The sequence below is a fragment of the Lipotes vexillifer genome, unplaced genomic scaffold (genome assembly GCF_000442215.2).
Source record: "Lipotes vexillifer unplaced genomic scaffold, Lipotes_vexillifer_v1.1 scaffold1330, whole genome shotgun sequence".
Taxonomy (NCBI): domain Eukaryota; kingdom Metazoa; phylum Chordata; class Mammalia; order Artiodactyla; family Lipotidae; genus Lipotes; species Lipotes vexillifer.
In genome coordinates, this window is record NW_006787533.1 from 170,277 (window position 1) to 182,428 (window position 12,152).

The following is a 12,152-nucleotide window of genomic DNA, read 5'->3' on the forward strand; positions in this document are numbered from 1 at the left end:
ATTACCCTGAAGAGCCATCCCATCTCTGGAGCTCCCTGTGTGATGGGCTGAAGTCTCTGCTACAACTACACTGCAATTCAACTTCTCTCTCTGCCCCATCCTGCTTCTTTTACACCCCACAGATGTTGATCCTGGGCAGACACCCCAGAAACCTCCCGTGTGCATATCTGCTTGTCTGAGTCTGTTTCTTGCGAACTCTACAGCTCAGATGCTTGTAAATGGAAGACTCAAACATACATACACACACACAGATACATACATTTATTTATTCACACATGCATACATACATACATATCAAATTCAGAAATGTTTTAAATTCAAATCTTAGCTGCATAACCTTGGGCAAGCTACTTAACCACTCTGTGCCCTACAAAATAGGAATCATAGAAATATGTATTTCACAGAGTTTGTGAGGTAAAACATGGAAGGCGTGTAATAAGAGCAAAACCAGTGTTAATTATTATTTCTAGGTGTGGGGTACTGCTATCTATTGGGGACAACATTGCACAAATTAGAAAAGGCACTCCTCTGGGTGGATGAATTAGAAAAAGGTGAATCCTCTCAGTAGATGCAGCCCTTGGGTAAACAGCTTGGTGAGCAGAGCTCAGACTGGATTTCAGTCCTGTCTGGACTCCTTAGGCGAGAGCCCTTGTGGAGTGCACAGCCTGCACAACCAAAGGTCACCCTGGGTAAGGGCTGATTTGGAAGACTGACTTACATACATTTAAAAACTATTGATATCATATGTTCCTTTAAAGCAAACTCCTAGCTCCAAAAGCTTTTTGTAAATATCTATTTGTATTTCTTTGGACCTTCAGATGTCCTTGGGATTTTGGCTCCTCTAGAAGACATTCAGAAAGTTGTATCCAGCTACAGGCAGAAATCAGGACAGATATTAAATAACATTTCAAGCTCTCAGTACCAGTTAGTGGCAAATACAGAAATAGAAATTAGATCTTCTTTTCTGAATTAATCAATTCCCGCATGCTCCTGGCATTACTAGGTTGCAAAATTAGATAAACCTCCTGATTCCACTGAAAATAACAGATGGGATAGAGTCAGAACAGACCTGTGTGACTCCCAAGTACAATGCATCTGACCTACGGTCAGGTATCATTTTATAAATTCTCTATATTACAAAGAATATTATTCTGTAGAACTAACTAAAAAACATTTGTATCTTTGGCGGCTGTTTTGGAGAACACATTATCTGACTCTGTAAAATCCCATCCTGATCAAGTGATAGTTTTGGTTAAAGTAGCATTTATATTATCAAGTTTCTAGTATGATAGCTAGATTTTAAATAGGCAAGAGACTTGCAGTTCTTTAATATGAAAGTAGATGAAAACACTACTTGGGGGACTTCCCTGGTAGCGCAGTGGATAAGACTCCGTGCTCCCATTGAAGGGGGCTTGGGTTCGATCCCTGATTGGGGAACTAGATCCCACATGCATGCCGCAACTAAGAGTTTGTATGCCACAACTAAGGAGTCCACGTGCTGCAACTAAGGAGGCCGGGAGCTGCAACTAAGGAGCATCCCTGCCACAACTAAGACCTGGTGCAACCAAATAAATAAATATTAAAAAAAACAAAACCAAAAGAAATCCCCACTACTTGGGTGAAATTTTTGAACTAAAAACGAAAACAAAACAGAAACAAAATTCTAATAATGAACTTCAGAGATCCTCATAAACATAACAAAGCCCTCATCAATTTAGGGAATATCTAACTTTACTGATAAGAGCTTATCAAAATTTCACAACTTTAATTTTTTTCTTTCTATTTTCCCCTGAATATTATGACATAATAACATAGCACTATTCTCTCTTTGAGTGGCCACCTAAATTGACAGGTAAAAAAATTGAAAATTTAAGAATCTCACTGTTTGCTGTGTTTATAAATTTGGTCCTTATAACTTGTATTTGTTTGCTAATTCCTACATAACTGTTGATTGAATAACTCCTTAGATCTTAGGATTCAATATCAAATCCCTTGCAATCTATATCATCATTTAGATAATTTTCATCTACAGTGAGATCTGAGGATCCTTGGATTGTCCTCAGTGATGTTTGGGAAAGTAAGAAGTTGGGGACCTTAAGTACCAGAAGGTGGTACTTGTATAGGGAAAACATATACATGATTGAGGCAGGAGAAGAAATCCTAAGGAAAAGCTTAGGTTCAGGAACCTAAGAATATTGGGGCAGAAATAATTAGATCAGAGTCCACAAATATTGGGAAAAATGAGAGTAGACAATCAGGGAAGAAACAGAGATGATTAAATGCACATTAAACATGCATCAGGTAGGACTGGAAAGAGATGGAGAAAAAAATATAAAAGAGGAAAGAGCACTGAAACACTTATTCAGATGTAAAAACCTGATAGCCTACAAGAAAATAACAATTTATATTCTAGATAATATGTTGGTGGTAGAACTCTGTACAGTGAAATCTTATACTTCTAAACACTTGGCCTGATGTGTAGATTGTCACCTGTTAGAGATTCAAATCTCTTGTTGATTTCAATTCCTTAATAGCATTTTCCAACTAAAGCCCCAAATTGAAATCAGCATAAATTATATGAGTTTAAGCTGTAGTAGTTCTTATTTAAAATTCAAATTAAAAGAGAAAACTAATTATTGACGTTAAGCACTGAGATCATAAATCAGGTGTTGTCAAGTCAAAGGGAATTAAATTCAGGAACAATCAGTAATAAGAAAGCTAAAGACACCTGGAAGTGACACACTGCGACATAAGAGAACCAAGGCTAGTCTTCCAAACCAACACCAGCAAAGCAACTAACTAAACAAAAATTTTCCCTTTCTCTCCCTTTACCTGTGATTGTACACATAAGAGTGGAGTCCTGGTACAATAGGATTAGTGCCCTTATAAGAAGAGACACTGGAGAGCTTGCTCTCTCTTTCTCTGCGTGCACATAGAGAGCACATATGGGAGCACATAGCAAAATGGCAGCCACCTACAAGCCAAGAGAAGATGCTTCAGAATGAAATCTACCTTGCTGGCACTTTGATCTTGGACTTCTCAGCGTCCAGAACTGTGAGAAATAAATTTCTGTAGTTTACGTCACCCAATCTATTGTATTTTGTTTTGGCAGCCTGAGAAGACTAGAATGCCACTCCATTAGGTCAGACCCTGAAAGTTTTGAGAGAGAGAGACTGTTGTTGGCAGGCTGAGAATTATGGCAATGTAGTGTATCTGAGATATTCTCTTGCAGAATTAACATGACCAGGCAATTAGTTTTAACACTGCTTGGATGGCAATGGCTTTTGAATGTAGGATACAATTTCATGTAACTGTTTTTACTAATACCTGCTGAGAACCTAATGAAGAGATTTCTAGACTCACCACTTTCTTGCTCTAGTGACTAGCTGCTATTCTGAGTCAACAAATTGCTGGCAAGAAAGAACTGGAAAGAAATCAGGAACAACACTTCAAGAGGACACAAAAGGTGGTCCAGTCATACCTTCTCTTGGTTCTTATCATTCTTCTCATGGGGGCCTCCTCCACCTCCACCTCCATCACCTCCTCCACCTCCTCCATCACCACCTCTTCCTTCTGCTCCTCCTCCATCTCCAGCTCCACTAACTGAAGGGCCCCCAAATCCATAGGTGGAACTTCCAGATACTCCTTTGAACTGGAACGTTCCCTCACTTGGTCTTTTTGCCACAGTCACATTGTCCTTGTTTTCACTCTTCTTTCTATTCTTTTCTACACAGGGCACCACACCAAGTTGAAGCAAGCATTCCACGATGTTCAGTGCCACGTCGCAGATGCGAGAACTGATGTCATGGTTAAGGACAAGATAAACAGCCTTCAGAACCACCTGGGGGAAGACAAAAGTAAACTGAGAGTGGTTAAGTTACTTGAATTACCTCTTCCTAAATAGATTTGGTTATTCCATTTAATACATTTCCTTTAGGCTGTTCTATGCACTTAAGCATAAATAATTCAGGTAATTTTCAGATGATCTTATTAAGCTGCATTGGGACCTTGTGTATGTGCTTAATATACCCAAGGAATTAAAAATGTATAAGTGTGTTATCTCACTTAAGGACTCTAAGACTTGCCATAATATAGACAGTTAATGGAGATAACAAAACATAATGAATTAATGGGAGAGTAATTATTTGCCCAAATGGAAAACTGTTCAACTGATTTTTAAAATCAAAGTGTTTTAATTCCCTGCCAGTAATGCTTTCTACCAATGATGGGTGAAGGGAAATGGTTTCCTTACGCACATAATTGAGGAACATTTGCATATTCGCAATTGCATCATTATCTACATTCAATTTTAAAAGAAAAATATTTGCATGTATAAATTATGTCCTTTTATTGATTTTAATATTTTAAATTATTTGCTGAGCCAGTTTCCCTAATGTGAAATAAAAAATTGTGTGACATATATTTGTAAAATATAACAACCCTTCATTTGCTAATAACCATAATCAAGACAGGCATTCTTGAGAATGCAGGTTTAAATGTTTTAATGGACTTCTATTCATTTTCTCCTGCTATATGGGTAGTTTATAGTCATGTTGCTTATATAACAAAAGGAAACAAACTGAGAATTTTATTTCCATTCTAGGAAATAAGGACTTAGCGTGTGTGTGTGCGCGCGCACACACACACACAAACACATTTACTACATGTATTCAGGATTCACTAATGTTTTTAGATTATAAAAAATATTCTGAGATCAGATCAAATCTAATGTAATGCTTAAGAAAAAAAAGAAAAGAAAAGGTGAATCTAAGATGGGTGATACACTTGTGAAATTTTTTTAAAAAGGGTAGCTTTTTCAGGGACTTCCCTGGTGGCACAGTGGTTAAGACTCCACACTCCCAATGCAGGGGGCTGGGGTTCGATACTAGTCAGGGAACTAGATGCCACGTGTATGCCAAAACTAAGGAGGCCACGTGCCTCAACTAAGGAGCTGGCGAGCGGCAACTAAGGAGCCTGCCTGCCGCAACTAAGACCCAGCACAACCAAATAAATAAATATATTTTTTAAAGGGTAGCTTTTTCATTCAAAGGCTCAACATTTCTAAGAATTTATATGCACATTTTATCCAACATTGTCAAAACTGGGCCAAAGATTCAATATCTTTCAAGCTTCAGTAAGAACAATTCTTGCTCCTTACAGAAAGATCAAGCATGCCATTCTTGTGGACAAAGTTATTGGTCCCATCAATATGTTCTGTGTCTTCCAAGTAGCTGTAGTTTATGCAGGAGTCTGTGAGGCTTCGAGGCAGGTTTGCACATGCCAGGGGTTCATGTGGCATCTCAGGTATAGGCACCTGGTTGCAGAGCTTCCTCATATGCTCACTGAAAAAGTCTGCATAGCCTACGTTGAATGACGCCAATGTGGTATTGAAGGTTGCAACTGTGATAGTGGAGATCTGGGATCGCACTAAGAAAAGGAAAGCAATGTCTTAGTTTTCCCCATATTAACCTACGACATCATGTTAGACAGTTATACTACTATTTAAATCATGACCACGATCACAGCATTAGCAGATATTTGACTAATAGTCTCAAAGCTATTCTCAACTCCCATGATGTTAAGTCATGTAATATCTGATAAACAATGAAGGCTATAGAAAATGTGAATTCTTAACTGGCTTAAGACCCAGGCTAGAATTTTTTGCCTAACAGGTGCATTTTACTCACTGTTAGATGACAGACCCTATTGGTATAGTTAAACACGTTTGGTTGAAGTATTCCCCACAAGTAAATAGCTGTTAAAATATTTGGTTTTATCTAGTATGTTTAGGTAACAGCAAACAAGAAATATTCTTTTTCTCCTTTGCTTAAGAATAATGGAACATAAATTTGTGCTGGTAACTAACAGATGTCATCAAATACTTGAATTACAGTCCAGGGAAAAGAGGGACTAAATTTCTGCTCATAGGTTAAGAGCACAGGATAAGAAACCCCCATCTTGGATCCCATCCAGAGACACACATTTGCTCCACATAAAGCACAAAATAGCAGCTGTCTGGAATAGGGAATAGGTCGCCTTGGAAGGCAGGGACTTTCCTCCCACAGAAAGTGGACAAGCCCTTCTGAGGGACATCATAGATGCCCTCAAGTTTCTCCAAGCCCTGTAGGTCTATGCTCTTTTGAAAACAACCATGAATGGCTTGCCCTTGCTTTCCCTGAGAGGCATGGTGTTCATAGTGTGCTGTCCAATAGCTCTTGCCACTAAGGAAATTTTAAGAATGGCTCACAAGTAAATTATCAAGCAACATAATACAGGAATGCAATTTTTCAAAAAGCACACGGAGCCAGACTACAATGAAAATGGAACATGGAATAAAAACAGGAAACGGAACCTGGACGCCCACCTGCAGCGGCCGCCTCCAACCCACCTTCCTTGACGGTGTTTTCCCCATGGCTGTTGGAGTGGTCCGGCAGGTCGCTCACCAGCGTGTGATGAGAGTGGGAGTGCCTGCCGCTCAGGCTCTCCATCTCAGTGGCCGCGTCCGAGCTGCCCCGCCGGGTAAATTTCCCTGAGATGGACAAGAGCACCACAAGAGAGTCTGAAAATCTAAAAGATTCTCTGCCAAGATTTTGTCTGTCCAAAGGACAGCAGTGATAGTGAGGGGATATTAGGCAGTATGTGAGGCACAGCCGACGAGCCTGCCTTGGGAACATTCAGGGTCGAGATGATTGATGACGCTGCCTGTGATAAGGTCAGCCCCAATCTAAGCCAAATGTCAGAAACCATCTGTTCGGCCCCCGCTAGCTGTCAGCTCTTGCTTTGAAGCTGGCCTTCTTAATATGACATCCAGAAAGAAAAAAAAAAAAGCTCCTTTTTCTTTTCATTACATCTTCCTTTTTTAATATCTGAGTTAAAGGGAAGTCTGTCTTTGGATTCACAATGAAAGTTAATGCACAGAACCCTCTAAGGCCATGTGTCCACATCAAGAATGATCTGATATAGAGAACAAACTTGCAGTGGCCAAGGTGGAGGGGGTGGGGTAGGGGAGAGAAGGAGTGGGAATTGGGGATGAGCAGAGGCAAACTATTATATATAGGATGGATAAACAACATCCTACTGTACAGCACAGGAAACTATAGTCAATATCCTGTGACAAATCGTAATGGAAAAGAATATGAAAAAGTATATATATATATATATATATATATATATATATCTGAGTCACTTTGCTGTACAGAAGAAACACAATATTGTATATCAACTATACTTCAATAAAATAAAATCACTGAACTATAGAATGATCTAAGAAATAGGGCTATGACCTGTCTAATTATACAGGATTGCTGCATAATTCAATTATCTGCATTTCTTTGGCTATGAAGACACAGCATTATTTTGGTCCTGGGGAGCCTGTATTTGGGCCCAAATTCCTTGACTAAACTGTTCAAGAAAGATCCAGGTTTCCCTGGGAGCCCTAGATCCAGATTTCTAAACAGGTCACTGAAGCTCTGCCCTACTTTGGAAGGTCTTTGTGGTCACCTAAAATGGTGGTTTGCCAGCCTCCTTTTTCCATGCCTCGCCTGTCTTCTCCAAGCCCAGAGAAACTTCCGAAGGAGAATGCGCTGCAGGTGGGGGACACATCCAGGTGGTCCTCGTGCAGCAGGAATGGCACTCCCATTCTCCGAGGCCGCCTCTTCCCCGCGTGGTGGAATGGGATGGAACCTTTTCTCTCTCTGTCTTCTTTGCGGCTCTTGAACTACAGCAATGAGAGATGAAGGGTCAGGCACAGGGCAAAGGCAAGGTTACAGTTTGCTTCCCAAAGGGCTCCATGACCTGGGGTAAAATACAGGAAATGTTTCAGGAAAAGGAGACCTGGAAAGTCACTGAATGTCATCCAATAGAGATGGAAGAAACTTCTACAATGTGTCAAAAGAGTGAAAGAAACTAAGGAAAAGATAATGTATTTCCTGCGGTTTTTTTTGCTGGGTTGGGTTTGAGGAGTGCTTCTCAAAGTGTAGTTCCTAGACCAGCAGCATCAGTGCCTGGGAAACTGTCAGAAATGCAAATTTTCAGGTTCAACCCCAGACATACTGGATCAGAAACCCAAAAGGGGAAAACAGTAATGTGTTTTAATAAGCCCTGTAGGCGATCCTGATGCTTGGTAAAATTTGAGAAGCCCTGGGTTAGAGTATAGGATCCCTGAGTCATCACTTGGATCAGCCAGTCTTTTTCTGTTCCATTTCTCCAGACTGAGATACATTGTTTCATCCAAACAACTTCAAATGTGTGCCTCTGCCCATAAGGAGAGGCAACTGTTACTCCTACCAGTCAAATAAGTTCAAGGTCCAGTATAACTAAGAGTTTAGAATTGCTTGGAAATCTTTTAAAATATATCGATGTCTGGGTCTAACCTTCAGCAATTGTGACTCAATAGGTGTGGGGTCAGGCCTGGGCACTTGAATTTTTTAAAGTTCTGCAGAGATTCTCATGTGCAGCCAGTATGGAAAACCTCTTTTGCCCCCGCTGAATGACATTTTTAGAAAAACTACAGCCATTGCTTATTACTACATCATCAATTAAGGCAGAGGACTACTTGTGTGGCAACACTCTGAGTTCACAGATAGGTTGTTAATTCTGTGTTATTCATTGACATAAACCAGTCATTTTGCAAAAGAGAAAAGTAAGCCATCACACATATATTATTCTACACGTATTATTTTCTATTTGATTAGCTCCATTCACTTATAAAATAGAGAGGTGAAGTGTGGATTCATAAGAGCATGAATTATTTAGTTAGAAGACCTAGTTTTGAGTTTGGACTCAACCTTTCAAAAACTACATAAAGTTTTTAAGGCTCAGTCTCATTTCATTTCTTTGTTTTTTTGAGAATAATAATTAACATTTATTGAGTACTTGCTAAATACCAGGCACAATAAAGACTTTACATGCATTATCTCAATCCTCATAACCTTTTGAAGTAAGTATATTATGTACCCATTTATAGATGAAGAAACCAATATCATTTTGCTAGTATGGCATAGGTAGAAAGTGGTAGGGCTGGAATTTGAACCCCAGTCAACTGACTCCCAAGTCAGTTTATTTGCACAAAGACCCCACCTTTAATTTCCCACCTTTATGGTTCTAGCTTCTTATGGATGTTCAATAAATGTTTGTTGAATGGAAACCTACACTGTCATTTACAAAGAGGTGACGGTCGTAAACCTAGGGGTCAGTTATAAGGATTTACTACTTTATCAACAAAACTTGGTTTGTCCGTTGCCTTTAAAACAGAGATGACTTCAAGAATAAATGTTCTATGATGGTCCCAACACTTTAAGAACTGCAGTAAGACCCAGTTTCTTAGGTGTAATTGTGGAGAATAAAAATCTCATTGGAACACTTCCCTGGTGGCATAGCGGTTAAGAATCCGTCTGCCAATGCAGGGTACATGGGTTCGAGCCCTGGTCCTGGAAGATCCCACATGCTGAGGAGCAACTAAGCCCGTGCGCCTCAACTACTGAGTCTGCACACTAGAGCCCGTGAGCCACAACTACTGAGCCTGCGTGCCACAACTACTGAAGCCCGTGCGCCTAGAGCCAGTGCTCCACAACAAGAGAAGCCACCGCAATGAGAAGCCTGCGCGCCGCAACAGAGTAGCCCCCGCTCGCCACAACTAGAGAAAGCCCGCGCGCAGCAACAAAGACCCAATGCAGCCAAAAATAAATAAATAAATAATTAAAAAGAAAACAACAAAACAGACCTTAGGGAAAAAAAAATCTCATTGGATTAAATGAGATTTATATAAAGAGCTAGGTAAAATGAGAATGAGCCATACAAATGTAAGTTACCATTACTGCCACTACAACAATGTCCATAACCACACTACTTAAAGCACTTTACACACATCATCAGGATTGAGTTCTGTAACAACCCCACATGACATGTAGAATGGGAAGTACTCATGCACAAGGAGGGACTTGCCCAAGGTCATGTTGCCCACGGTCATGCTGCCAGCCAGTGCTATAATTGGGAGTGGACCTCTGTTCTGAAGTCCTTCCCCATCCCACCCAACTCTGCAGCAAGGTCAGAAGCACCTCATGCCCCACTGTGTTTTTTTTTTATTACCAAAATGCAAAGAACATAAATGGTTCTACTCACCTTCTTAAAAATGTTCATGCCAAGGTCTGAAGAAAGATCCGGGACTGCAGACCTACGTAGGTTGGTCAATGAAACTCTGGAAAAAGCCTCAGAGCTGAGAGATTTTTCCTCTTCATTACACTTCATGGTGAGATCCTTAATAGACAATAAAGGTAGATTAATGATCAAGGACTTAGAGATATATTTCACATTGATTGTAACTTCTGTTTGGAGTTTCAACAGTGAGACTATGAAGTTCCAGATTTAGGAAAGCTAAGAAAATGAGGGGACAGGTATCTCTTTTTCTATTAAAAAAAAAAAAAAGTGTCTTTACATTGAATGATTCACCAGGGGAGATATTCACTTTGGGCAGAATCATCTATTACTAAAACAGAGCATATTTCCCTTTCATTTTGATATTGCCCCTGTTTATTTTCAGAATACACAGACGTCTTTTAGACGCAGCCAAATCACATTTCAGTAAAGCCCAAACAGCTGGAACACACAGTGAATCGTACTTTTCTCTACATATTCAATATGTGGTATTGATGAAAAGGATGAAAAGAACAAGCATTCAGGCTGGTATTAGGACTTTCGTTTATCAAAAAGTGATTTTCAGGGGGATGTCATCAGTGCACATTCAGCTTATTCCTCCAAACATCTATAATAAAGAGCGAGACTATATATCAAAAAATGATATTGCTAATGATGACATTGAGGCACTGGAAAATGTTGAGCTATGCAAAAGGAGGTTACATCACATTCAGTAAAATGCTAGTGTCATGCATTTTATAATATCATTAATTGACACTTATATGTGAAAACTCTCAATTAACTAGCACTTTGATTAGCCAGAGGATCCGTTTTCCATTATCCTGGATCAACAGAGGCTTACTCTAGATAACTGTGTGTAAGAGGCATTTAGATAGCACCTCTTTGAATGGTTAATTAAATGCTAAAGAACGGCAAAAGGGTCCAGCAGTAAAAGATGGAGAATAGCATCAGAGTAACCCACCAATCCAACAGTCAGCACTGTGATAAATGAGAGCTGGATGCACAGAAGAAACAAAGAATCTGTTACGGCTGAAGTTGGTGGTTCAAATGATAATGGACCAAGTTTCTCTTACTTGGGTTTTGTGTGTGTTCACTAGTGAGGGAGCTGCCGCCACCATGGAGCTACTTCTGGGTCTGGGCAGGAGAGGAATATCCGGCTCTGTGGGCTTTTCTGGCTTCTCTTCCAACATGTGTCTCAGTCTTTGTAGATAGTACATCAGAGACCACTGAGTGCCCTCCTCAGACCAATGGGGCTGGAGTAGGCAGCGAAGAACAGCAACGTCAAAGTAGGTGGCATAGCGGGACCTTTGGCATGGAGGAATCACGAGAGAGACCCTGTTCCCAATGGCAGAAAGAACGTGATTATCCTGGCAGTCATACATTCCAAGGGGAGGCACAATGTAGATTATAGCTCTGAATTTCTCATTTGGTCATTTATTCATTCACTTATCTCTTGTCTGGTTTACTCTACTGTCCTCCTAACTGGTCTCACTCATTTTGCTTTTGCTAGATACTACCTAGAAGTAGAGACATTTGAGAGAGTTTTGAAGGATAGGTAGCAATTATACAGGCAAAGTTGAGGATGGGTCAGGAGAGTGGATCAGCATTTCAGTCAGAGGGAACAATGCCTACGAAGGCACGGAGTTTTAAAAAAATCATGAGTTTTAAGTCGGTGGGAGAGAATCATGCAGTTGGTATAGTTGGTGAGTAATTTGGGTGGTGGGCACTGCTGAGAGTCTATAAAAACAGATGAGGTTCAGATCATGATGTTTCTTTTATGCTAAGCTATCAGGTTGACTTGGACCTTGATAGAAATGGGCATAATATTTGTGTACTTCACTGGGATATTTTAATTTCAGTTTGATAATATTATGTAAAGGAGCCAAGGAAACTGCAAAGTACTAAACAAACAGAAGTTATACTCTGAGGAAGGGCTTCCCTGGTGGCGCGGTGGTTGGGAGTCCGCCTGCCGATGCAGGGGACACGGGTTCGTGCCCCGG

At 40.2% G+C, this 12,152-nt stretch overlaps 1 protein-coding gene across 1 annotated transcript in view; it reads right to left on the reverse strand.

Annotated features, from left to right (window-relative positions):
• LOC103072412 (protein unc-80 homolog) overlaps positions 1–12,152 on the reverse strand; it is a gene marked incomplete at its 3' end in the record, with an annotated part of 220,293 nt that overhangs the window by 168,625 nt on the left and 39,516 nt on the right. Inside the window, exons 8-13 of the mRNA XM_007460228.1 lie at positions 11,226–11,487; positions 10,120–10,254; positions 7,501–7,717; positions 6,389–6,529; positions 5,159–5,427; positions 3,482–3,841 (exon numbers count right to left, since the gene is read on the reverse strand). Coding sequence (XP_007460290.1) covers positions 3,482–3,841; positions 5,159–5,427; positions 6,389–6,529; positions 7,501–7,717; positions 10,120–10,254; positions 11,226–11,487 — 1,384 coding nt within the window. The remainder of the gene's footprint in view (positions 1–3,481; positions 3,842–5,158; positions 5,428–6,388; positions 6,530–7,500; positions 7,718–10,119; positions 10,255–11,225; positions 11,488–12,152) is intronic.